The following is a 25,106-nucleotide window of genomic DNA, read 5'->3' on the forward strand; positions in this document are numbered from 1 at the left end:
ACAGGGGAGTGGAGAGGGACCAACCCCCCCACCAACCCACTGCAGGATTGCAGGATGCATGCTGTGGTGCACAGCTACCTTCGGAGAAGGCCCTTCCCTCTGGGGGGAGAACCTCCATCACGACCTGGAAAGCAAACCTTTTGGAAAAGCAAGACGGTTAACGGCTTATTTATTAATCAATCAACAGCCCCCCTCCTCATTTAATGCATTTATATCGCACCTTCTTTCCTACAAGTAGCTCCAGACAGTGTCTGTGGCTCTCCTCCTCCTCATTCCCACATAGGGTTGTCAGACTCAATAGAGGACAGGACTTCTGTGCCTTTCATTGCCCTGCTCTCTTTTTGAGTCTGGAAACCTTAAAGAGAAACCAGCAGACCCTTTGTTTAATTTCCAAGCAAAGGGTCTGCTGGTTTCTCTTTAAGGTTTCCAGACTCAAAAGAGAGCAGGGCAATTAAAGGCACAGAAGTCCTGTCCTCTATTGAGTCTGGCAACCCCATTCCCACAACAACCCTGTGAGGTGGGTTTGGCTGAGAGCCAGTGGCTGGCCTGAGGTCACCCAGTTTCCTGCATGGCTGAGCAGGGATTTGAACCCTGGTCTCTCTCTCTCAGGTCATCATCCAACACTCTAGGTCAGGCATCCCCAAACTTCGGCCCTCCAGATGTTTTGGACTACAATTCCCATCATCCCTGACCACTGGTCCTGTTAGCTAGGGATCATGGGAGTTGTAGGCCAAAACATCAGGAGGGCCGCAGTTTGGGGATGCCTGCTCTAGGTCAAAGGTAATGGACCCCTGGACGGTTAAGTCCAAAGGCAACTATGGGGTAGCGGCGCTCATCTCGCTTTCAGGCCGAGGGAGCAGGTGTTTGTCCACAGACAGCTTTCCGGGTCATGTGGCCAGCATGACTAAACCGCTTCTGGCGCAATGGAACACCGTGACGGAAACCAGAACACCGTTTACCTTCCTGCCACAGTGGTACCTATTTATCTACATGCACTGGCGTGCCTTTGAACTGCTAGGTTGGCAGGAGCTGGGACAGAGCAATGAGAGCTCACCCTGTCGCTTGGATTCAAACTGCCAACCTTCTGATTGGCAAGCCCAAGAGGCCCTGTGGTTTAGACCACAGTGCCACCCGCGTCCCTCCAACACTCTAACCCAGGGGTCCCCAAACTAAGGCCTGGGGGCCAGATGCGGCCCAATCACCTTCTAAATCCGGCCCGCGGACGGTTCAGGAATCAGCATGTTTTTACATGAGTAGAATGTGTCCTTTTATTTAAAATGCATCTCTGGGTTATTTGTGAGGCACTATGTCATGGGGGGTAGCTGCGGGAGGTGGTTAATTGGGAGAGAGGAACGGAAGAGGGCAGTGATGTCACAGGCCCCAAGGAGGTCGATGCCCCCTGCAGTTGAAGCTTAATTAGGGGGAGAGGGAAGGCAGGCCCCACCTTCTATCACATCACTTCTGTTCCTCTTCAAGTCTGGGATCCTGAAATTTGAATTCTGGAAATTTGGTCATATCTCGACCACCATACAACCGCTGGAGCTTGACCATTTGTTCATGTAAGCCTTTTTCATATTCTGGACTGGCATCAACAGGGCCACCCCTTTTCTGGCTCTTTGTGCTATATTCTCTGATCTTGTCCGAAAAGAGTTTCTTGCACAGGACTAAGTTCCTTTGACTTACTAAAAGCAATGGCCCAAAAGCCAACATTTCTATGCAAGTGGAAGGAGATTGCGGAACGGAAAGCAAGAAGAAAACCCGGAGAGCTGTCGGAGAATCATGATGTATTTGTAGAAATTTCAGCTCCTTGCTTCCTGTCCCTGCTCCTCCACCGGAAACGGATCGACGACCGCTCTTCAAGGTGTTTAGTCGGAATCTCCTTTCTTGCAATTTGAACCCCCGACTTGGATCCTACCCTCTGGAGCAGCAGGAAAGCTTTCTTTGTCTGGACCTGAGAGCAGCTAAAATTGAGAGCATCCAAGGGGGAGAATAGGAGAATTCAATTCGGGATGAAGGGAGCTAGCCCAACCGCCCATGGCGGCAATTTACGCAAAAACCACCTTTGGTGCAAGGGCCGCCTTCATTTCAGAGTTGGTGATAAACAAACACAAACACACACACACACACACACACACACACACAAAACACATCTCAAGACACAGAAATGGAAGAAGTTCTGGGGACTAGAAACATACCCTCCAGGAGTCACCTAAAAGGATTTTGGAAGTGCGGTGGATCGGAAGCAGCGAGCCTTAATGGGCTCCGTCAGAACATCTCAAATCCAGGCCTGGAGCCTTCTTGCACAATTCCTACTTTCTTCAGAAAATCTTGCTCTCTCTCTCTCTCTCTCTCTCTCTCTCTCTCTCTCTCTCTCTCTCTCTCTGTGTGTGTGTGTGTGTGTGTGTGTAAGAGAGAGGTGGGGGGGGGCAGGAAATGGCTACAGATCATGTATAATTACCATCATCATCTGCCCACAGGGGGAGGGGAAAAAATCAGTTCTTGGCCAACGTTACCCAGAAACGAGAGTAAAGTCCGTTCTTCTCTTCGAGGCAGATAGATAGATATATCTATCGTCTGCTTAATGCCAGGAGCGGATTTCTCCCTTCCTGAAGAGCAATGTGGCACAGCGTTGGCACTGCTGGCGTATGGAGAGGTAGCGCTGTATAGTGGGAAGAGAGGCTTGGGCTGGGACATGGGAGACACCCTGGTTCAAATCCCCTGCTTTGCTGTGAGGGCCTGGTGGGTGACCTGGCGCCTGCCAGAGTCACTCAGCCTAACCTTCCTCGCAGGGTTGTTGTGAGATTAAAGCGGGGAAACAGGGAGAAGAGAATCATGCACGCCGCGCGGAGTTTCTTGGGAGAAAAAGTTAATGGAATGATAAAGAAGTAACTTCTCCAGAAGAACAGACCAAAGCTTGGGCTCCCCTCTGAAGGGGTGTCTCCTGGCGTGTATTCCTAAGAGAGGCAGCGGTGGTGTATTGGTTAGAGTGTTGGACTAGGGCATGGGAGAGACTAGGGTTCGAATCCCCATCCAGCCACACTGCTGGGTGTGTCCTTGGGAGCCCGTCACTCAGCCTAACCTACCTCGCAGGGTTGTCGTGAGACTAAGAAGGGAGGAAGAGAACTATGCATACTGCCTTGAGCTCCTCAGAGGAAAGGCGGGATTAAAAAAGCACAACAAACAAATAAGGCTTTATCTTGAGGTCCAAAATCCCCAGATCCTTATTGCCAAAATTAGTGTTATTCCCATATTATTCCCAAGTTAGTTAGTGCTTTTATGCTGGGGAAGAGGTTGAGGGCATCTCGTGGGTGGGTAGATTTGCAGCATGTGTGCCTGCATGATTTGGGGTTGGGGTAAACAGGTGGCGCTGTGGGTTAAACCACAGAGCCTAGGGCTTGCTGATCAGAAGGTCGGCGGTTCGAATCCCTGCAATGGGGTGAGCTCCCGTTGCTTGGTCCCAGCTCCTGCCCACCTAGCAGTTCGAAAGCACATCAAAGTGCAAGTAGATAAATAGGGACCGCTCCGGCGGGAAGGTAAACGGCGTTTCCATGCGCTTCTCTGGTTCGCCAGAAGCAGCTTTGTCATGCTGGCCACATGACCTGGAAGCTGTCTGCGGACAAACGCCGGCTCCCTCGGCCTATAGAGCGAGATGAGCACCGCAACCCCAGAGTCGGACACGACTGGACCTGATGGTCAGGGGCCCCTTTACCTTTACCTAAAAATGTATTAGCTGCAGAGCCAGGCCCTTAAATAGCCCTGCACTGGGCAAGGGCCATGCCCCAGCGGCAGAACACCTGCTTGGCATGCAGAAGGCCCCAAGTTAAATCCCCAACAGCTGCAGCTCCAGGAAGGGACAGGGGAGAGACTCCACATCAAAAACCTCCCCAGAGCTTGCTGCAGTTGCCAGCCAGTGTCTCAACTCCCAGCAGTCAGCATGGCTATTGACAACTGAAGAGTCACAGGTTCACCATTTATACATTAAAAGAAGGCAGAGTTGTGATGGAGGAAGAGAAGCAAAGTAAAGGCAAGTGATGGTCAAGTTCAGCACAGGGAAACCTGCTGGTCTCCAGATATTGTCAGACTCCTTTAACTCCCATCAGCCCCAGTGGCCTGGCCTGGCAGATCTGAAGCCCAATGTCAGGGGTTCTTGCGACTACTCTAGAGTAACGACATTCCGCATGCCGGTTTTTAAACAGTTTTTATTAGTGCAGTCTATTTACAGTGAGACAGGTGTGTAAAAGCATGTCTGCTTATTCCGATGCAGAATCCGGCACTGAACCGCCCCGTGACTTCCTCCAACATAAGAGTCTTGGGACAGCAAACCTCCTTCCCCTCCTTCTCCTGCGTAATTCCGGAACCAGAGGAAAGGGTCTACGCTCCATGTTTTCCTTCTCCCCCCTTCCCCCCTCTCTCTCTTCCTCCCTCCTGTGTAGCAGGGGCTCTCCCGTGCTGCCAGAGCCCTGGCCCTCTCTCTCCACTTCCTGACTGGTCTCCTCAGCGTCCTTGCTGCCATCGCTGCTTGGGGAGGAGCTGCTTCTGATGAGAGGGGGAGGTTCTCTATACTCTCTTCCCCTTACACCCAACATCTGTGGGGGTATCATGCTGCCCTCCACCATTGCTGTATGCTACCAGTGTCGAAGCAATGATTCTTCAACATCAACTTCGTTGGACAGGTCATGTTGCGAGGATGCCTGATTATCGCCTTCCAAAGCAACTACTCTATTCCCAACTTAAACATGGAAAGCGTAATGCTGGCAGTCAATAAAGGAGGTTTAAAGACTCTCCCAAGGTAAATCTAAAAAAAGTAGGATAAACACCGACAACTGGGAAAATCTGGACTGCGACCATTCCAGTTGGAGAACAGCCTTTACCAAAGGTGTCATGGACTTTGAAGATGCTCAAACTCAGGACAAAAGGGAGAAATGTGCTAAGAGGAAGGCATGCTTGGCAAACCCTCACCATGATCAACTCCTGCCTGGAAACTTATGTCTCCACTGCGGAAGGACGTGTGGATCCAGAATTGGCCTCCACAGTAACTTACGGACTCGCTGTTAAAACTGTGTTCATGGAAGACAATCTTCCTCGGCTACGAGTGATCGCCAAAGAAGAAGAAGACCTAAGCCCCATCTTGCCAACAGAGCAAGTCCACCCGACAAAAAACCTTAGCCCTGCGAGGATTTCTTTCTTTAAGTGTGTGCACGAACACGCAGCATCTTTCAAATGTTTGTGAAGCCAAGAGTAAGTCAAAAGACAGCTTCTCAACCCCTTCCTATCATCGCTGCAGCCAACTCATCAGTTTGCTGACTAAATATTATAGCATCTTAGCAGCAGTGCCTAATGCCTAATGAAGAGATCTGTTTCCCCCGATTAAAGAACTGATAGAGATTTCCTCACTTGGGTGGAAATCGCTTCTCGGGAGCCAGGAGCCTGGAGAGAGCCAGTGAGGAGGGGGTCACTGTCCCCTCCATCAGAAGCCCAGAAGCCCCCTCTGAGGACACCCAACAAAGACATCGTTTAAATTTATCAGATGATATCACCGTCGTCAGGAGGGACCCAGGTGGCGCTGTGGTCTAAACCACAGAGCCTAGGGCTTGCCGATCAGAAGGTTGGCGGTTCGAATCCCCGTGACGGGGTGAGCTCCTGCTGTTCGGTCACTGCTCCTGCCCACCTAGCAGTTCAAAAGCACACCAGTGCAAGTAGATAAATAGGTACAGCTCCGGCGGGAAGGTAAACGGTGTTTCCGTGCACTGCTCTGGTTCGCCAGAAGCGGCTTAGTCATGCTGGCCACATGACCTGGAAGCTGTCTGCGGACAAACGCCGGCTCCCTCGGCTTATAGAGTGAGATGAGCGCGCAACTCCAGAGTCGTCCGTGACTGGACCTAATGGTCAGGGGTACCTTTACCTTTACCCACCGTCTCCACTCTCGCAACCCCAGACAAAAAGATTTGCGTGCCTAAAAATGTATCTGCGCAGTTGACGAAAATAGTAATGGTGGTAATAATAATAATAATAATAATAACAACAACAACAACAACAATAATAATAATAATAATTTCTTGATAGTTTTACTGCTGCTGCAGTTATTCAGGCTGCCCAATAACCTCCATTCTCTGGAAACCTCATGATAAAAAGAGAGGAAGAGTAATAAGCCACATCTAGGAGACCAAAGCAAACAGCATAAAAAACTTTGTAACCAGCAGATGGAAAGCTGCTACACTTCCAAAACTAAGGACTATTTATTGATTACATTTATACACCACTTTTCCCTCCAAGGAACTAGAGGCGGTGTACCTGGCTGTACTCATCACCATTTTATCCTCACGACAACCCTGAGAGGTAGGTCAGGCTGTGATGCAGTGACTGGCCTCACCACTAGGGTGGAGTGTCCCAGGCCACGAGTTTTCAGGGCCCAGACATGCGACCTGGGGGCGGCCCCTGGCGATGTCGTGGGGGCCGGACTATGGGATAAATCCTTGCGTTAAGAGAAATCCTCAACAATTGCAAGTATCGTCATCTTTTCAAATTATATTCCTGCGGTTCTGGGAGATGAGGGCTGGGCAACGGTAATGGTGGGGCTGCAAGCCCTCCTGGTGGCCCCAAGACTTTTGCCTTGAACCTCAAAGGACAAACCGCCAAGCTCTCTCACCCCATAGATCAAGGACACTTGCTGCCCTTCCTTCGTCTGAGCCCATTTCTTACAGATGGCCATTTATTTTGAACGCCTATCCGGACTTTTCGCATGGCAATATGTATCGATTTATATATGTTTGCTCTGAGATGGATGTATTGATTGTCACTGTATTATTAATGTGAGGAGATGTTTTCTTTAATGTCCTGCTTTTTCCTCTGTTTTCTTTTTTTTAAACCCATCACTTGCTATATAAATCAGTAATTGTATATAAATCCTGGGTAATTGACACCAGTCTCATGTACGTACTGGTTACCTGTAGATTGCTAAGCCAGAAAAGGTCATGGTCAAAGGTCAATTGTAGAGTTGAAAGGGACCCCCATGGGTCATCTAGTCCAACCCCCTGCAATGCAGGAATCTCAGCTAAAAGCATCCCTGACAGATGACGACCCAAGGAAGGAGAGTCCACCACTTCCCGAGGGAGACCATTCCACTGTAAGCTCTGACTGTAAGAAAGTTCCTCCTGATCCTTAGTCGGGATCTCCTTTCTTGTAACTTGAAGCCATGGGTTCGAGTCCTACCCTCCAAAGCAGGAAACCCTCCAACCAGTCCTGCTCAAAAGAATCATTGGCCTCTTCCAGTGATCTTGATAAAGGTGACTTTTGGTCTTCACAAAGGGTCTGCAAAATGCAGCACCCAGGTCTTTAGTCCTACAACTAATATATTATACTAATACAGTCGTACCTCGGAAGTCGAACGCCTTACAAGATGAACGTTTTGGTTCCCGAACACCACAAACCTGGAAGTGAGTGTTCCAGTTTGTGAAGTGAGTGTGGCTTCCAAATGAGGAGGAAATAATAATAATAATAATAATAATAATAATAATAATAATAATAATAATAATTTTATTTCTACCCAGCCACTCTGGGCAGCTCCCAACAGAATATTAAAAACACAATAAAACTTCAAACATTAAAAACTTCCCTGAATAGGGCTGCCTTCAGATGTCTTCTAAAAGTCAGATAGTTGCTTATTTCCTTGGCATCGGATGGGAGGGCATTCCACAGGGTGGGCGCCACCACCGAGAAGGCCCACTACCTGGTTCCCTGCAACCTCACTTCTCACAGGGAGGGAACTGCCCTTGGAGCTTGATAACCTGAGACCCTTGGAGCTTGATAACCTGAAGAAAGTGCAGGCAGAATGCACCCACAGAGAGACAACTCCCTAAGCCACCCAGCTCCCTCTTGTTGGCATCTGTCTCGAGAGACAATGGAGTGCGCCTCTGGGGGTGAAGTCAAACCCTTTGCACTAGCAGCACCCATAGCAGGTCAAAGTCGGCACCTAAAACAGGGCTTGTGTTTCTGAACTCGTGACCTACATAAGAAGAGCCTACTGGATCAGGCCAATGGCCCACCTAGTCCAGCAACCTGTTCTCATAGCGGTCAACCAGAAGCCCATTATGGGAAACTGTCAAGCAGGATCCAAGCACAAGAGCCCTCTCCCCTCCTGTGTTCCATGGTTTTAACTATGTGCTGCGTGAATCTTCCAATTCCAGGACCTGTGGAAGATCAGGCAGGGGCTTCACCCCAATGCTTACCCATCTGCTTGGACAGGGGGTCAGGAGAGATTGCTCCTGGGGTGTCCTCCTCCCCCAGCCAAGGAGGCCTCTTTTAACCAATTAAGCTCACATCCTGGAGTGCTCCCTGGTCTCTATGCCAGCTTTGCCCAGGGCAAAGGCACCCACTCTCCACGCTTCCGAACTCACCCTCGGGTGCCAAAGATCTGGGCCTCGGAGCACCTTGCAGTCGAGGAACCAGCCAAGACGAGGCAGCAAATTGCAAAATTAAACAAACCGAGTGACTCATGTAGCTGTCCATTATTTATGCTGGCATTGAATAATTCATCGGGGAGCCTCGGTTTCCTAAGCGCAGCAGCCACCAATTTTTCCACTCGGTCGCACGAGCCCAGGGCCCCGGCCACAAGGCTGCCACTGGGGCACCAACAGGGTCCGTCCCGCCCCTCCGCTTCTCCCTGCGTGTGCACAGGAGCGGAAGCGACAGCAAAAGGGCACCTGTGCATTGCCAAAGCGGGCTGGCCCACATACACAAGTTCCAGTGCGCCTGAGTGCGCCAGCGATGCAAAACAGCACGAGAGGGCAGCCAATTTTGTCGCACGGTGGCCGGTGCAGCAGTGAGATTTGGACGGCCAATTGCCTGCATCGGCAAGAGCGAGAAGGCAGAGTGTCACAATGCAAGTTGGCATCCAAGAACCCACTGAGCCGATCTGAAAACAATCCCAACCGCTCCTCATGCGTAAAGGGCACAATGCGCCACACAGCTGGTTTCTGAGAGCCTCTCAACAAACTCTTTCCTTGGCTGCCGATGCAGAAGTGGACCCCCAAACTGCCACACCTAAGAATGCAAGAAGAGCCTTCTGGATCAGGCCCGCAGCCTATCTAGCCCAGTATCCGGTTCTCGCAGTAGCCAAAGAGTTTCCTGCGGGAAACCAGGAAGCAGGATCCAAGCACATGAGCAACTCTCCCCATCCTGGCCAATAGCCATTGCCAACCCTCTCCTCTTCCATGAATTTGTCCAATTCTCTTTTAAAGCAGTCTAGATTGGTAGTCATCACTAGGTCCTGCAGCAGTGAGTTCTATAGTTTAACTCTGCACTGTGTGAAGGAGGACTTCCTTTAATCTGCCCTGAATCTTCCAACATTCAGCTTTGTCACGTGTTCCAGTGTTATGAGAGGGAGGGAACTTTCCACTATTTACTTTCTCCACGATGTGTATAATTCTACAGGCCTTTATCATAGCCTCTTCCTTGCCTTTTCTCTAAACCAAAAAGTCCCAAACATGGCCACCTTTCTTTCATAGAGTTGTGCCTGCAGCATGGAGATAAATACCACTGGCCTACATTGCAGGGTTGTTTTCAGGACTGTGGAGGTAACATGTGCAAAAGGGTGCCAAATACAGTCGTACCTCGGGTTACGAACTCGATCCGTTCTGGGTCGCAGTTCGTAACTCGAAAAGGTCGCAAACCGAGCGCCATTTTTGCGCATGAGCAAAGCACGTTTTTCGCGCTTTGCGCATACACAAAGCGCTCGCCCAGCTTCTGCGCATGTGCGGAACGCGCGCGCGCCGAAAACACTTCCGGGTTTGCGGAGTTCATAACCCGAACTGTTCGCAACCCGAGTGGTTCGTAACCCGAGGTACGACTGTACTTTAAACCACCAGCATGGTGTAGTGGTTAGAGTGTCAGACTAAGACCTGGGAGGCCAGGGTTCAAATCCCGACTCTGCCACAACGCTCACTGTTTGACCTTGGGCCAGCCACGCTATATCTCTCGGCTTAACCTACCTCACAGGGCTGTTGTGGAGAATAGATGAGGAGGGAAAGAACCATGTATGCCACCTTGGTCTCCTTGGAGAAAGAGGTGGCATAGAAATGCAATACATTTTATATATTTATGTATATGCTGTTTGCATGAGCTGTACAGGCAACTCTTGGGAGAGGAGCTGTCCTTGGTTCTGAATATAGCATTTGACACCCCACCCACACCTCCCTGCCCAGGCCATTTCCTTTGCACCTGCCCAAGGTGGAGCAGGAAGTGGAGAAGTTTTGGGCAAGAGTCCATTCAGTAGATACAAGCACCATCTGGGCATGCAGAAGGTCTCAGGCTCGCAGCATCTCTCTCTCTGGGACCCGCTGGCTGGCTGGCTGGCTGGCCTGATCCTTTGAGCTGCTAGAAGGCCCATTTAAATCAGTCCCTTACTCAGAACCATGAGGACTAGGAACTTATTTTATTTCTAGAGGGCCAACGCTCAGTGGCAGAGTATTCCCCACCCCCTGTGCACAGAAGGTCCCAGGCTCAACCTGCAGCAGCATCTCCAGGTGTGACCCATGCTGTCTCAGGCCCTGGACAGCCACTGACTGCCGGTCAGTGTAGACATTACTGAGCTCGGTGGGGCAGTGACCTGTCTTGATATACGGCAGCTTTCTAGGTTCCTTCGCGTGAGAAGAAGCTGCTTTTGGAGACACCTGGCAGGTGGGTTTGATTGATGTATAGCTGAGATAGTCAAACCCCCCTCTCTCTCTCTCTCTCGCGCACACACACACACACACACACACACACACATGCTTCAGGTTATAATTGCCACGGGTGCTTTGATCAAAAAGGCAGGAAGCATAAGCCAGGAAGGCAACTAGCAAAAAGGCCTTGAGCTGGCGCATCAATGATTGTGCATTTTTGCAAATGTGGGGAGGGGGAGCCCAAACCAGCCCCTAATTCAGGCCACTTTTTAACATGAGAATGGGCTGGTGGATCAGACCAGCAACCCCTCTAATCCAGCATCCTGTTCTCACACTGGCCAACCCGTAGGGCTGGGCAATATATCGATACATCACCCCAAACCAGTTTGAAGTCCATATCGTGATATTGGTTTCATAATTTTTTGACCCGGCAACATATCATGAATTATTGTGTGTGTTTGTGTGCTATCACAATGGGGGGGGGACCGTGAAGCCAGCCAATGCTTCTATTGATTCCTGCAGCCCCCGTGGGCTCAGCTCTCCCCCGGCCTCATGCAGGGAGCACAAAATCACAAGAGCAAGTGCTGGCGTAAAAAAGAAAAGAAAAAGTAGAGCCAGCCACTGCCTCTCCACAGCCTCCATCCTTATTTCAGACATCGTAATACATCAGCATGTCCCTGTTTAGCTGGTGATATATCACACTGTTGAAAACCAGATGTTGCCAGATTTCCATCAACTGGTATTCCAAAGCATTGCTGCCTCAGACTCTGGGGGCAGGGAATAGCCATTGTGGCTTGCGGCCATCAATAGCCGCCCTCCCCCATGAATTGGCCTAATCCTCATTTTAAACCATCCAAGTTAGTGGCCATCCCTGCCTCCTGCGGGGAAAAGTTCCATAATGTGACTATGTGTCCTGTGTAGAAGGACGTCTTTTTATCTGTCCTGAATCTTCCAACACTCAGCTTCATTGCAGGCAAGTGCTAGCATTAGTCCAGTATACCTCTGTCCAGTATTCCCTGAAGGAGCATCTCCACCCCCATCGTTCTGCCCGGACACTGAGGTCCAGCGCCGAGGGTCTTCTGGCAGTTCCCTCCCTGCGAGAAGCCAAGTTACAGGGAACCAGGCAGAGGGCCTTCTTGGTGGTGGCGCCTGCCCTGTGGAAAGCCCTCCCACCAGATGTCAAAGAGAAAAACATCTACCATACTTTTAGAAGACATCTGAAGGCAGCCCTGTTTAGGGAAGCTTTTAATGTTTATCAGACCATTGTATTTTAATATTTTGTTGGAAGCCACCCAGAGTGGCTGGGGAAGTGTAGCCAGATGGGCGGGGTATAAATAAATAAATTATTATTATTATTATTATTATTATTATTATTATTATTTAGTCGGACACGACTAAACGACTAAACAACAAATTATTATTATTATTATTATTATTATTATTATTATTATTATGGGAGGAAAAATTATTATTATTAAGGGAGGAAAAATTCTTCCTTCTCCATTTTTTCTATTCCATAATTTTATAAACTTCTGTATTGTCTCCTCCGAGTCACTTTTCCTCTAAGCTTGTTGTTGTTGTTTAGTCGTTTAGTCGTGTCCGACTCTTCATGACCCCATGGACCATAGCACGCCAGGTGCTCCTGTCTTGCACTGCCTCCCGCAGTTTGGACAAACTCATGTTCGTAGCTTCAAGAACACTGTCCAACCATCTCGTCCTCTGTCGTCCCCTTCTCCTAGTGCCCTCAATCTTTCTCAACATCAGGGTCTTTTCCAAGGAGTCTTCTCATGAGGTGGCCAAAGTATTGGAGCCTCAGCTACAGGATCTGTCCTTCCAGTGAGCCCTCAGGGCTGATTTCCTTAAGAATGGATAGCTTTGATCTTCTTGCAGTCCATGGGACTCTCAAGAGTCTCCTCCAGCACCATAAGCTAAGCTAAGAAGCCCCAAACGCTGACCCCTTCCTTCACAGGGGAGTCCCTCCACCCCCTTGATATTTCCATTGCCCTTTTACAACTCCACAATCTCTTTTTTGAGGAGAGGCATCCAGAACGGCACACAGCATTATTCCGAGGGAGGTATGTGATGACATTACGATGCTGGCAGTTTTATTTTCAATTCCCTTCTTAATGATCCCTCGCGTGGATTTTGCCTTTTTCACTCTCTCCTTTCCCCAACCTGAAAGGAGGGCAATGCCTGTGCCGGAAGACACCCCCCCCTCCAAGAGCCCCCGGGCAGAAGCTCAGCCCCAGGGCATCATGCTTTGCAAAGGCAGGATTCTTATCCCAAGTGGAGGAAGAGGCTCGTGCTCACTGCAGCCGGCCTCTGGGCATCAGAGAGGGGTCCCTGCCCTCTGCCCTCCCTCCCCTCCCTCCCATAACCCATCATGTGCCACCCAGGGGCTCAGCTCACTTTCAGGTCACTGATTGGAAGGCACAGAGGGGAGGCTCAATAGGTTTGGGGGCTCCAGAGCTCAGACAAAAGTCTGGGCAGAGGCACCGTGCTCCATTTCTAAATGGGGGGGGGGGGAAGACCAGGGTGTTCAGACCTGTGTCAAATCCAGACAATCTGAGCCAGGGACCTGATTCTTTAGTTTGCAACACCTTGGGAGGAGGAAGGAATTTTTCAGCAGCAAGGGGGAATGCATTCTGCACATGCACGAAAGCCCTGCCGTTTTTTTACTAGGACATGTTGTAGGGACTGATCTCGGTGCCAGAATAAGGTTCCCGAACAGTGGCGGGCTACATCTCTGTGTGTGGGTGCCTGAGGCCCGTTGGCAGTCAAAGAGGGGGCAGTGCTTGGTCATAAGAGCCATAGGATTCTAGAGCTGGGACCGACCCCCAGGGGTCATCTAGTTCAACCCCCTGCAATGCAGGAATCTCAACTGAAGCATCCATGACAGATGGCGCTCCAAGCTCCGTTTGAAAACCTCCAATGAAGAACAGGCAGCCGGATTCCGAGGGAGCCCCTTTCCACTGCCGAACAACTCGGTATAAGGCAGTTTTCTACCTGGGCATTGAATTATCCAGATGTCATCTCTGCCTTTGAGGAACATGGGGGGCTGCCTTATACGGAGGGTCCTCCTAGCTCAGTATTGTCTGCACTGACTGGCAGCATCTCTCCAGGGTTTCGAGCACAGGGGACGTTCCCTGCCCTACCGGGTGATGCTTCTGGGGACTGATCCCGAGACGTTTCTCATGCAAAGCAGGTGCTTGACCACTGAGCCACACTCTCACACAGGGGAGTGGATGTCACACATACGTGTAAAGTCTCCCATCCCAAGGCAGGCCTCGCGGCTCCTCTCTGCCCTTGGAACTCCATGTGAGCTGAGGGACTCATTGCACCCAACTTTCCACTCACATCCAGGAACTGGCCAAAAGTTCAGGGGCTGGAGTAGATGACCCTTGGGGGTCCCTTCCAACTCTACAATTCTTTTTTTCTTTTCTTTTGTTTTGATTAACATCTTTATTGAAAGTTTGAAAAGTACATAATGATATGTGCACCAGACATGGTGTGACGCAAACAAAAAAAGAGAAAGAGAAAGAGAGAAACAGAACCCCCGCAGGAGGGAAAACAAAGGGGGGGAGGGGAGAAACCCAACACTGTTTATTTCACAAGGTTGTTATTGTACTTCACCTTGAATTATATACCTAGCACATGGAACCTTACAAAAGGACACTATGAGCGGACTCTCTGTGCCCTTACCACAGCAAAAAGATGAAAAATAAAAATGCAGCTCCCTTCTACGAATGGATAGAAGACTTATACCAGGCATCCCCAAACCCGGCCCACCAGATGTTTTGGGACTACAACTCCCATCACCCCTAGCTCACAGGACCACTGGTCTGGGATGATGGGAATTGTAGTCCCAAAACATCTGGAGGGCCGAGTTTGGGGGTGCCTGACTTATACAAACTCGCAAAACACAGGAACAGCTTGCATATGAACGCAGACTTGCTGTGGACAAATTCAATGATATTTGGAATCCGTTCTTACAAATACTGTAATAGTTTAAGATCTGGTGAAATACAACCTTACAATTCTATAATAGGTGATCGGGAAGGAAATGTCCCCCTGCGCCTGGAAGCTTCCCCATTTCCCCTTCCCCGAGACGCTCGGGAGCTCCTTGGCTTTGCGGGGGTCTCTCACAGCAGCATTCTGGATCGTGCCGCCAAAAATTAAATCTGTGGAGGAGCATTGCTGCCTTGCTATTTATACGGGGCAGTGTTTGGGGTGCGGGGAGAGAGAAAGAGCCCTTGAGGGCAGGGCGGGAAGCCCTCCAGACACAAGGGCCCTGCATGCCAACAAACGCTCCTTTCAGACCAGGACTGGCAAGCATGCCAGGCGGAGGCAAGCAAAGCGGGCGCTGTGCCAGCAGGGACTCTGAGTGGCTCCTATTGTTTCACAGCCGGGTTGCCCAGGAGTCATGTGCCAAGGAGGGTGGCAGAGTCCTCAGTTCCAGAGACCAGCCTTGTGGTGGCAGAAACACACAGGAACATAAGAAACCTGCTATATACGGAGTCGGACCTTCATGGTTCACCTAGCTCACTATTGCCAACACTGACTGGCAGCAACGGCTCTCCAGGATTTCAGACAGGGGCGATTCAAAAGGCTGGATGGACATCTGCCAAGGATGCTTTTGTTGCGATTCCTGCATTTCAGGGGGTTGGGACTAGATCAGGCATCCCCAAACTCCGGCCCTCCAGATGTTTTGTACTACAATTCCCATCTTCCCTGACCACTGGTCCTGTTAGCTAGGGATCATGGGAGTTGTAGGCCAAAACATCTGGAGGGCCGCAGTTTGGGGATGCCTGGACTAGATGAGCCTTGGTGGCACCTTCCAACTCTTGATTCTATTCTGGGAGATGCTGCTGCCGGGGACTGAACCTGGGACCTTCTACATGCAAGACAGGTGCTCTACTGCTGACCTGCGACAACTTCATCAAAGCTTAAGATTCTAGTCCTCATGTTTAACCAGAAACGTAATGAGTCTTGCCACTGGTTCAACTATATGGGGTAAGGACTGATAGAGGGGTCTATCCCCAGCCCTACCTGGAGGTGCTAGGCAGAGGGGACTAAACCCAAGGCCTTCTGCATGCCAGGCAGGTGCCCTGCCACTGAGCTGCAGCCTTTAAGATGTTGGTAGCTGCCTTGGACCAAGTTAGACCATGCAGTTCTGCATTGTCTGGCTGGCAGTGGCTTTCCACCGGCAAGCTTCCCAACCCGCCCCGCCCGGCAAAAGGCAAAATTTGCACTCACCGCAGGCTCCGGTGATAGACGGTTGTCTTGTCCACCCTGGAGACAGACAGAGAGAGGAGAGGAGAGAGGAGAGGGGGGGGAACAGAAAAGATGCAGGCAGATTAGTAACCAGGCAGACACATCTCACTTTGTCACCAACTGTTAAAGACAGTTTTGCCTCTGTCAGAGCTTTCGGGGAAGGGTGACAGGGGTGGGTGGCCACATGATTCCTGCCTGCTGTCTTTCTGAAAGTGTGCGTGTATATGCATGTGTATATATAATTTCATAAAATGGACACATCACTAGAATGCAAAAATAAGAGACTCGGATAAAGAAAAATCAAGAAACAATCACAACCATGCTTTAAAACACACAAAGGTCAACACACTAAAAACCAGATTAAAAACCACCTCAGAATTTCTAAGCATCTAGACAGGCTTAACCTAAGTAATAATAATTATTTTTAAGCAGGCACCCAAAAGAGCACAGTGATGTCAATGGGCAGGGAGTTCCAAAGTTCCAAACAGTCGAGTTCTTACAAATGTGGAGCAGGTGTTTTGTGGCACCTGGAACAGGGCCAGTTCCACCTATTGAAGCAACTGAGCAGGTGAAAATGGGGTACCTGCGATATCGTAGGTAAACTGGTCCCAAGTTGTTAGGGGATATATGATTGCCCCAGTTATTCTGCCCATCTGCACGCAGTCCTAGGCTTCATTGGGCGGAAATGCAGTGTGTGTGTGAACAGGTGAGAATACCAGAAGAGCTCAGCAGTGGCTGGATCAGGACAAAAGCAGCCCATCTTAGTCCAGCATGAGCACCAAGTGCCTGATCCACACAGGACCACCTGGAGAGACAGCGTGGCATAGTGGTACTGCAGCGGTCAGCAAACTTTTTTTAAAAAAAGTTTTTATTAAACAAATTTAACAACATACCATCAATCAATATAGCAAATTAATTCCCCCCCTTTTTATACCCCCCCGGTTTGTTTACACATGTTATTCTCTGCATGTTATAAAATTATACGTATCCTTGCCTTATCTGTGCTATGTTCTACTAATAAATTGTGGATGTTTATTCAAAACCTGCCAAGGAGTCCAAGTCCTTTTGTTGTCTTTTTAAATAGTTTGTAAAAAGTTCCTATTCTTCTTTAAAGTCAGGATTGTCCTTTTCTCGTAGTTTGTATGTTAACTTTGCCAATTCCGCATAGCTCATCAGTTTTTCTTGCCATTGTTCTTTCTTTGGGACTTCCTCATCCTTGTGCTAGCAAGACTCTTGCCGCTGTTGTAGCATATATGAATACGCTCTTTGTTTTCCTTGGCAGGTCTTGTCCTAAAATCCCTAACAAAAATGCTTCTGGTTTCTTTTTACAAATGTTTTTCTCAGTTCATTGTATATCATCTCCCAGAATTTTTTTAACTTCTCTACATTCCCACCACATATGATAAAAGGCACCTTCTTTTTCTTTACATTTCCAACATTTATTTAACCCAGGGGTCAGCAAACTTTTTGAGCAGAGGGCCAGTCCACTGTCCCTCAGACCTGGGGGGGGGGCAGACTATATTTTTGGGGGGGGAATGAACAAATTCCTATGCCCCACAAATAACCCAGAGATGCATTTTAAATAAAAGGAGAGCTTCAAGGAGAGCTCAGTTGGTTAGAGCACGATGCTGATAACGCCAAGGCTGCAGGTTCGATCCCCGCACAGGACAGCTGCATATTCCTGCATTGCAGGGGGCTGGACTAGATGATCCTCAGGGTCCCTTCCAACTCTAAATAGACCTGAACAGGTCTATTTAGAAAAGGGGAAGAGTCCCACAGTTCAACTTCGCTGAGCGAAGAAGGACTTTCTCTTATCTGTCCCGAATCTTCTGACGTTCAGCTTCGTCAGAGGGCACCCTGTTAGCTAGCCCTGCAGTAGAGCTTTCCAAACTTTTAATTTTGGTGATGCACTTTTTCGACATGCATCATTCCGCAATGCAGTAATTCGGCTTTACTAACAAACTGTACCCCTTTCCAGCCCCTAGAGGAGCACAGAGACACAGATTGGAAAGCTCTGCCCTACAGTTTACAACTCTGCCCCTAGCGCGCCCCCCCAGCCTCTCCCCACCTCCAAGTCCCCCCTCCCCACCACCAAAAACAGCCACAACCCCAAAGTGGGCCAAATGTGAGGAGCGGCAACTGAAAAACAAGGCTTGTTTGGGGATTCACCCTGTGCCGTCCAAAACCTGTCTGTCTGGCCGGGGAACCGGTTGCTGTGTTTGGGGTTGAAACAAGGCAGGCCTGTCTTGTGCAGCAGGTCCCTTCATCACCGGAGAGAGAGAGGTCAAGCCAGCATTGCCCACAGCTCTTCTAGGCCCTCCAGGGGACAAAAGAGGCCCCCATCCCCTATGCCCTCATGCAGCCATTTCTAGGGGGCAGCAGCCCCCTAGTCTGCAGTGAACAGGAGGATGGGCGCGATGGTGGCCCTCAGATGGCCTCTCGGTTGCTGGGAGAGGGAGGGCTGCTAGCTTGGGGGCCCCTGCTTGCGAGCTTCCCTGAATGAGATGGGTGGCTGCAGCATTTATTTACTTTTGCCTGATTCATCCCGGTTCCTATGGAAAGGGACAAATTTGTGGAACCTATGGTAGTGAGATGGAAGCTCCATGTTCAGAGGCAGGCTACCGCCGATACCAAGGACACAACAACAACAGCCCTGAAGCGCTCTATGCCAGAACTGCTTTTTCAAAGTGTGTAAAATATATTTCTGTAGAGCAGATCATTGCATTGTATAGCTGTCTTCCTTTCAGTATAACTTTTTATGGGATAATTTATTTATTTTTAGAAAAGAAAAGGGGAAAAACACAGTCCGCCGTCCGCCCCAGTCAACCTTGTGCTCTGCTTGGGGGCTTCCACATGGCTGACCACTGTTGGAAGCAGGAAGGTGGTCTGGTGAGGCCTTTGGGCTGATCCATCAGAGATGCCATGAAGCTTCCAAATGGAGGCAGTCTACCCCCAAACGCCAGCCACTAGGGGACAGGGAGGGAAAAACAGGGGAGGGCTGTTGTCTTCACACCCCACTGGCTGTCCACTCCTGGAAACAGGAGACTGGGGATAAATGGACCCTCTTTGGCTTAACCAACAATGGCTTGTTCCATGTTCTAAATTGCAATTGCTTGGGAGACCTTTTAGCGTCCAGACCAGCTGATTCCAGCTTTGAAGTCAGTTTCAGGAACTGAAGTCTGGAGTACGTCAGCAATAAAAGACCCAGTGCCAGTGAAGTTACCTCTTTATTCAAAGGAAGCAAAACAGTGCAGGCGTAGTGAGCACAGTAGATCTTGCCCCACAGCTCTCCAAGACCACTACTCCCTTGGGTACTTCCCAAGCAATCTCAGGCTCCTTAGCCTTGTATCTCCTCGCTCCTCCCTCTTCGTTTCTCTATACGTTCCGAGAGACCAGTGGGAAACGGAGCTGGTTGCAGCAGGGGTGGGAGACCCCCTGGCTTCTTCAGCAGCCTGCCTCATGGTCCCCCTCCTCTCCAGCCTCTGCTACTGCTTCTGTCTCCGGACTGCTCTCTGCCATAGCCTCTTCCTGCTCACTAAACCCTGTTACCTCTGTAGCTTCTGACACCTCCTCCTCCCCCCAGTCTTCTCCCTGTGGCCACTCATCATCGCCCCATCACCAATCCCCCCCATCTCTGAACCTTCTTCCTTTGGGGGTTCCCCACCTGATGCATCCAGCCGGCCCATGACAGTCAGCAAATCAAAAAAGGACAAAAAAAATATCAACAATTTGGCAATCGCAGAATAAATTCAATATTTACAAAACCAAAACAATCTAGGCTTAAGCGCACAAACACAGAGCAAATTAAGTTTCAGCCTTGGTTTTCCCAACACTTAGAGGAGCCCGGCTTAAGGTCATAGAGCTGTCACACAGGCCAGATGAGGTACAGCTGGCTCCTACGTCTTTACTCCAGAGGAAGATGGATGCAGCAAAAGGCAAGTGTCAGGGAGGGCAATGATGCTCAGTCTCACAGTTTAACCACTTGCTAGTGTTGAGGAAGATGGGGAGAAGGTGGAGAGAGACAGAGGAGGGATGCGGAGAGGAGAGGAAGACTCAACCCTCAAGGGAGTCTTTGCTGGGAAGCAGCTGAGCTGGGGCTGCTCTGAAGCTGGCTCCCCCCCCCTCCTCCTCAGGCTCTCTCCTCCAGTCTGGTGCCAGGCACGTCCTGCCCAGCCCCTAATTGAATTATTCCATCTAAACAAACAGCCTCGCAGAAGGGAGGAGGAGTGGCCATGGAAGCCCAGAAGGAGCCCAGCTCTCCCCCATACACGCGCACACGCACTCAATGGGATCGTGTCCAACTCTACTTTCTGTTTCCCACCTGCTGCAGTTTTAGCAATCAGAGCCGAGCGCAATGGCAGGGTGGCAAGATGCCGCCTGGCATCGGATACCCGACGCAGATTGAGAAAGTCAAGGATTCGGTGGTGGCGCATCTCCAAGATGGATCTTCTAGTGCAGCGGCACCCAATCTTGGGAACTCCCTGCCTATTGACACCAGGCAGGCACCTTTGCTGCACTCTTTCCAGCCCCTGCTAAAAAACAAACAAACCCCTCTTCCCCATGCAATTCTCTGGAAAGGAAATCTAAAATGCAGAGAAGGCAATGAGAGCCACATGTGACGGGTGGATCCAACTCTGATCTGATGGTGTAGTGGTTAGAGCGTCGACTAGGACCTGGGAGAGACCAGGCTTCAAATCCTCACTGGGCCATGAGGCTCACTGTGTGGCCTGGGGCCGGTCGCTGCCACTCAGCCTCATCTGCCTCACTTTGTAGAATCACAGAAGCGTAGACCAGGAAGGCGTCCTGCAACCCCTTGCAATGCAGGAATCTCATTGTTGTTGTTGGGGGTTTAAATGAGGAAGAGGAGAATTGTGTGCACAGCAGCTTGACTCCTTGCAGCGGGGTGGGATGTGGGATATAAATGCAACCAAGAAATGAATTAAAATTTGACATTCGGAGGAGAGAAGACTTTTTGCTGCAGGTCTAAGTTGCAGAGAGACAAAGTGAGGTCGCGAGACAATGAAAGTGATGATTGAAGCATCCGTGGGGACAGATGGGGGTCTACATGCACAGAGTGCAGAATGTATCCAAGCTGTGCCCCCTTTCTACAAAACAATACCGATGATAATTGACGAGATCTCTGGGATCTCCTCTCGCTCTGTACTTCTTCAGAAACCCGGGAATTATTTCCTGGAAGGCAGCCGATAAATCACTCTCATTTCATGGCTGCCTTTTGTCTTTGTTGCTGTTGCTGCTGCTTATATATGCGGACCCTGCCTTCCTCCTGTGCTCTTTTGCTGCTACAACACCACTACAACTCTACCGAATTGTAGAGCTGGAAGGGACCCCAAAGGTACTCCAACCCCCATGATGCAGGAATTTTTGCTGCAGAAGCGCCCGACACACCATCATTAGAAGGCCCTCCCTGAGAGGGAGCAGAACAGAAGGAAGCCACAGGGGACTAGCTGGCCCCTTCCCAGGACACGGCTACATCCACAGTTCCCGGGCGGTGGGGGCTTTCCTTCCCAGCTCTGCCACAGCAGCATGGAGGTCACAACCTACTCCCACAAGGAAAATACCTAAGCTGGGAGCCTAAAGGCCAGGGGGACAGAAGCAGCCTTGTCCCTGCCCTGGAGGGGCAACTGCGGCCACAGGAGGGAAGCAGTGTCCATGGGCACAGAGGAGGAGCAGAGTGTAGCCCACACTCCGTGGGCAGAAGGATCAAGGCAGCCACAGAAACAGGGGAATGTTTCCATGATGTAGTTGAGCAGAGGTGGGAGATTTGTAGGGTGGGCAGAATGGAGAATAATGCAGACTTTCAGCTTGCAAAATGCATCTCTCTCTCTCTGTAATTTTAAAGGCTTGTGGGAGGGGCATTTAGAAAGATGTTTAGTCAGGTCGGTGTGAGTTTTAATTTGTTTTTAGTCTATTGCTACTTTAACTTTTTACAAGTTATTTTTTTCTTTGTATTTATTTCATCACTTTCTTCTTCTTCTTCTTCTTCTTCTTCTTCTTCTTCTTCTTCTTCTTCTTCTTCTTCTTCTTCTTCTTCTTCTTCTTCTTCTTCTTCTGGAAACCACTCTGATTTTTCTTTTTGACAATCAAGCAGTTTATGAATTCTATTTTTAAATAAGTGTGTGTTCCATTCAGATGCTCCTGCTCTAACACACACGTTCTTTGGACAGGTGACAGTAAAGAATTAGTAGCCCCTCTGCCCTAAAAAAAAGGAGGAGGGCCTCAGCTTGGCATACAGAAGGTTCCGGGTTCAATTTCCAATAGCATTTCCAGGTAGGGCTGAGAACGTTCCCTTCATGGAATCCTGGAGAGTCCCTACTGCCAGTCAGAGTAGACAGTATTGGATGAATGGACCAAGAACCTAATTCAGTATAAAGCAGGTTTCTAAGACATGGTCAAGGCTAAAGGTAACAGAACCGAACAAACCCTAACCACCTTGATGAAGCTGTTAGCTGAGAGTCTATTTTACTGATGGAGGCGAGAGAGCAGACCTCACTTAAAGTCCCACAAGGAGACCATTGAAGAGGAGGGATTAGAACCCAGGACCCCTCCCCCCGCCAATCCAAGTCCCTCCGCTCTGACTCTCATCAGCAAATCCAAATCATAGAGTTCAAAGGTAACCCCAAGGGTCATCTAGTCCAACCCCCCTGAAATGTAGGAATCTCTGCCTTCTTTTAAAGAAGGGGTGGGGGAAAAACTTGTGACTCTCTACAACTCCCCTGACGACCAGCCGCGGTGGCTTCTGGGAGTTGGAGTTCAACATATTCAATTATTCTACTCCTGCATTGCCAGGGCCGGACTAGATGACCGTTGGGGGTCCCTTCCAACTCTACAATTCCATGATCCTAACACCTGTGTTGGGCAGGGCTACAGGTTCCCTTCCACTGGACCAAAGCAACGGACTCAGTGCAAGGCAGTCTTCATTCGTTCACACGGCCAAGCCTGCATTTCACCCAAAACGGAGGGCAGTTGGAAAGAGGAACAGGCAGATGGGCACTGGAGGTCATGACTCGCACTCAATCCCCAGCACAGCTGCACCTGAGCACACACCTGCCCCCATTCATAGCGCCTGCTGCATCCTGCAAAAAAAAAAATGGCCAGTCTCCACATGGACATGTTGCACAGTGGGGGTTTTTAGTCCAGCAACCTGGAGCAATTTTGCACTCCAGGCTGAGAAAGGAAGGAGTATGTTTGACAGTGGAACAGAAGAGGGTGGACTCTCCTTCACTGGAGGATTTTAAACAGAGGTTAGAAGGACGCCTGTCAGGAATTATTGAGCTGTCATTCCTGCATTGTAGGGGTTGACTGGATGACCCTCAGAGTACCCCCCAACTCTACGATTCTGTCGTTAGAGACTGAGATAGCAAGGGGGCTGCCGGTGGCAAAGCACAGCCATTGCAACTAGTGGCCATCAACAGCCTTCTCCTACTCCGCGAATTTGCGCCATCCTCTTTGAAAGCCATCCTTGCCTCCTGAGGCAGGGAGTTCCACAGTTTGGGCTGCATTAATATCCTGAACCTCCCAAGCTTCAGCTTTGCGGGAGTTTCTGGTATTAGAAGAGAGGGAGAAAAAAAAACCTTTCCTCTATCCACTGTGCATCTTTTTTACAAGTTTCTATCATGTCACACTGAGATGCACTTAAATATATATATATATATATTTATGATTTTCAGATTTATACATTTCAATAATTTTACAGTCATTTTAACATTTCGAAACTTGACTTCCTCCCCACTCTTTCTGCGGTTCCTTAAATTTGTTTTTAATATCTTCTGCAGATCCAAATTAACTTAATTTTCTCATTTATTCATCTGCTTTAAATATATACTATTAGGAAACTGCAAGTTACACTGAGATGCACTTTTGCACACCATGTTGCTCCAATCTTCTCCCAGTTACGGCACTGGCCCCCAGTTCCCTCCCACTGGCCTTCAGAGCTGCCCCCGCCCCCCCCAGCCACTCACTCACCCTCCATAGGCCCCAAAGGTGAAGCTCCGCTTCCTGGAACCCATGGCAGCAACAGAGGGCAGGGGAAGTCAGAGGATCAGGCCGGCCATGGAGCAGAAACAGAGATGCCCGGCACTGCCTGGCTGGAGCAAAAAGCATGCAGAATCTGGCTGGGGAGGAAAAGGAGGAAGAGCCCTGCATTTTCCCCGCCTCCTCCCCACCAAACCTGTCCAACCAGCACAGGCTGGAGCAAAAACTCCTCCAGCAGGCCCCGAAGGGCACTTGGGTAGCTCCCAGCAACCGAGTGGGTCTTGAAGGCACACAAGCTGGCACGGGGCAGCTCAGGAAATTGACTGCCAGGCAGCAGGGCAGCAGGGCAGCGCAAGGAGAAGGACTCGGTGCTGGTGCCAGCGCCCATCCCGGGGACAGGTTAGTTAGTGCCACGGTGCCAGCCTGCAAGTGCGTGCCAACAGGTGCCGGCCAGGTGGGCACAGCGAGGCAGAGTCTCTTCATGGAGATGTTCCAAAACGCCCCTTTTGGGGACCAAAGGCATGCCTCTTCTGCGCCCTTGAAAAGCAATCTGTGCACAGCAAAGGAGGGGTGTGGATCCATGGGCAGGCAAACTAAGGCCCGGGGGCCGGATCCAGCCCAATCGCCTTCTAACTCTGGCCCGCGGACGGTCCAGGAATCAGTGTGTTTTTACATGAGTAGAATGTGTGCTTTTATTTAAAATGCATCTCTGGGTTATTTGTGGGGCATAGGAATTCGTTCATTTCCCCCCCCCCCAAAAAAAATATAGTCCGGCCCCCAACAAGGTCTGAGGGACAGTGGACTGGCCCCCTGCTGGAAAAGTTTGCTGACCCCTGAACTAAGTTCTACTCAAGAGTATATTCATTGCAATTAGGAGGAGCCAGTGGTGGTGTAGTGGGTTAGAGTGCCGGACTCGGAGCTGGGAGAGACCCGGGTTCAAATCTCCCCACTCAGCCTTGGGCTAGTCACTCAGCCTCTCAGCCTATTCTGCCTCTCAGGCTTGTTGGGAGGATAAAACAGGGAGGAGGGAAACTATTAATAAATTTGTAATGTAGTTGTGTTTATTATTAACTCCCAGTAGGAGACAGCACTGCATAGTGGTTAGAGAGTGTGGGGCTAGGACATGGGAGAGACCAGGATTCAGGCCCTGAAGCTCAGTGGTTTGATCAGGCCAATCGCTCA

At 49.9% G+C, this 25,106-nt stretch overlaps 1 protein-coding gene and 1 pseudogene across 3 annotated transcripts in view; both read right to left on the minus strand.

Annotated features, from left to right (window-relative positions):
• Positions 1–24,041, minus strand: part of RAP1GAP (RAP1 GTPase activating protein) — a 78,487-nt gene extending 54,446 nt beyond the window's left edge. For all 3 annotated transcript variants that reach the window (XM_088671491.1, XM_035120247.3, XM_060276292.2), the window contains exons 1-2: positions 23,916–24,041; positions 15,915–15,950 (exon numbers count right to left, since the gene is read on the minus strand). In XM_088671491.1, the coding sequence (XP_088527617.1) occupies positions 15,915–15,950; positions 23,916–23,959 (80 nt within the window). In that variant the 5' untranslated portion in view covers positions 23,960–24,041. The remainder of the gene's footprint in view (positions 1–15,914; positions 15,951–23,915) is intronic.
• Positions 1,456–1,781, minus strand: LOC148685242 (ATP synthase peripheral stalk subunit F6, mitochondrial pseudogene; annotated as a pseudogene).
• Positions 24,042–25,106: the final 1,065 nt, after the last annotated feature.

The sequence above is a fragment of the Zootoca vivipara genome, chromosome 6, assembly GCF_965207765.1.
Source record: "Zootoca vivipara chromosome 6, rZooViv2.hap1.1, whole genome shotgun sequence".
NCBI classification, from domain to species: Eukaryota; Metazoa; Chordata; class Lepidosauria; order Squamata; family Lacertidae; genus Zootoca; species Zootoca vivipara.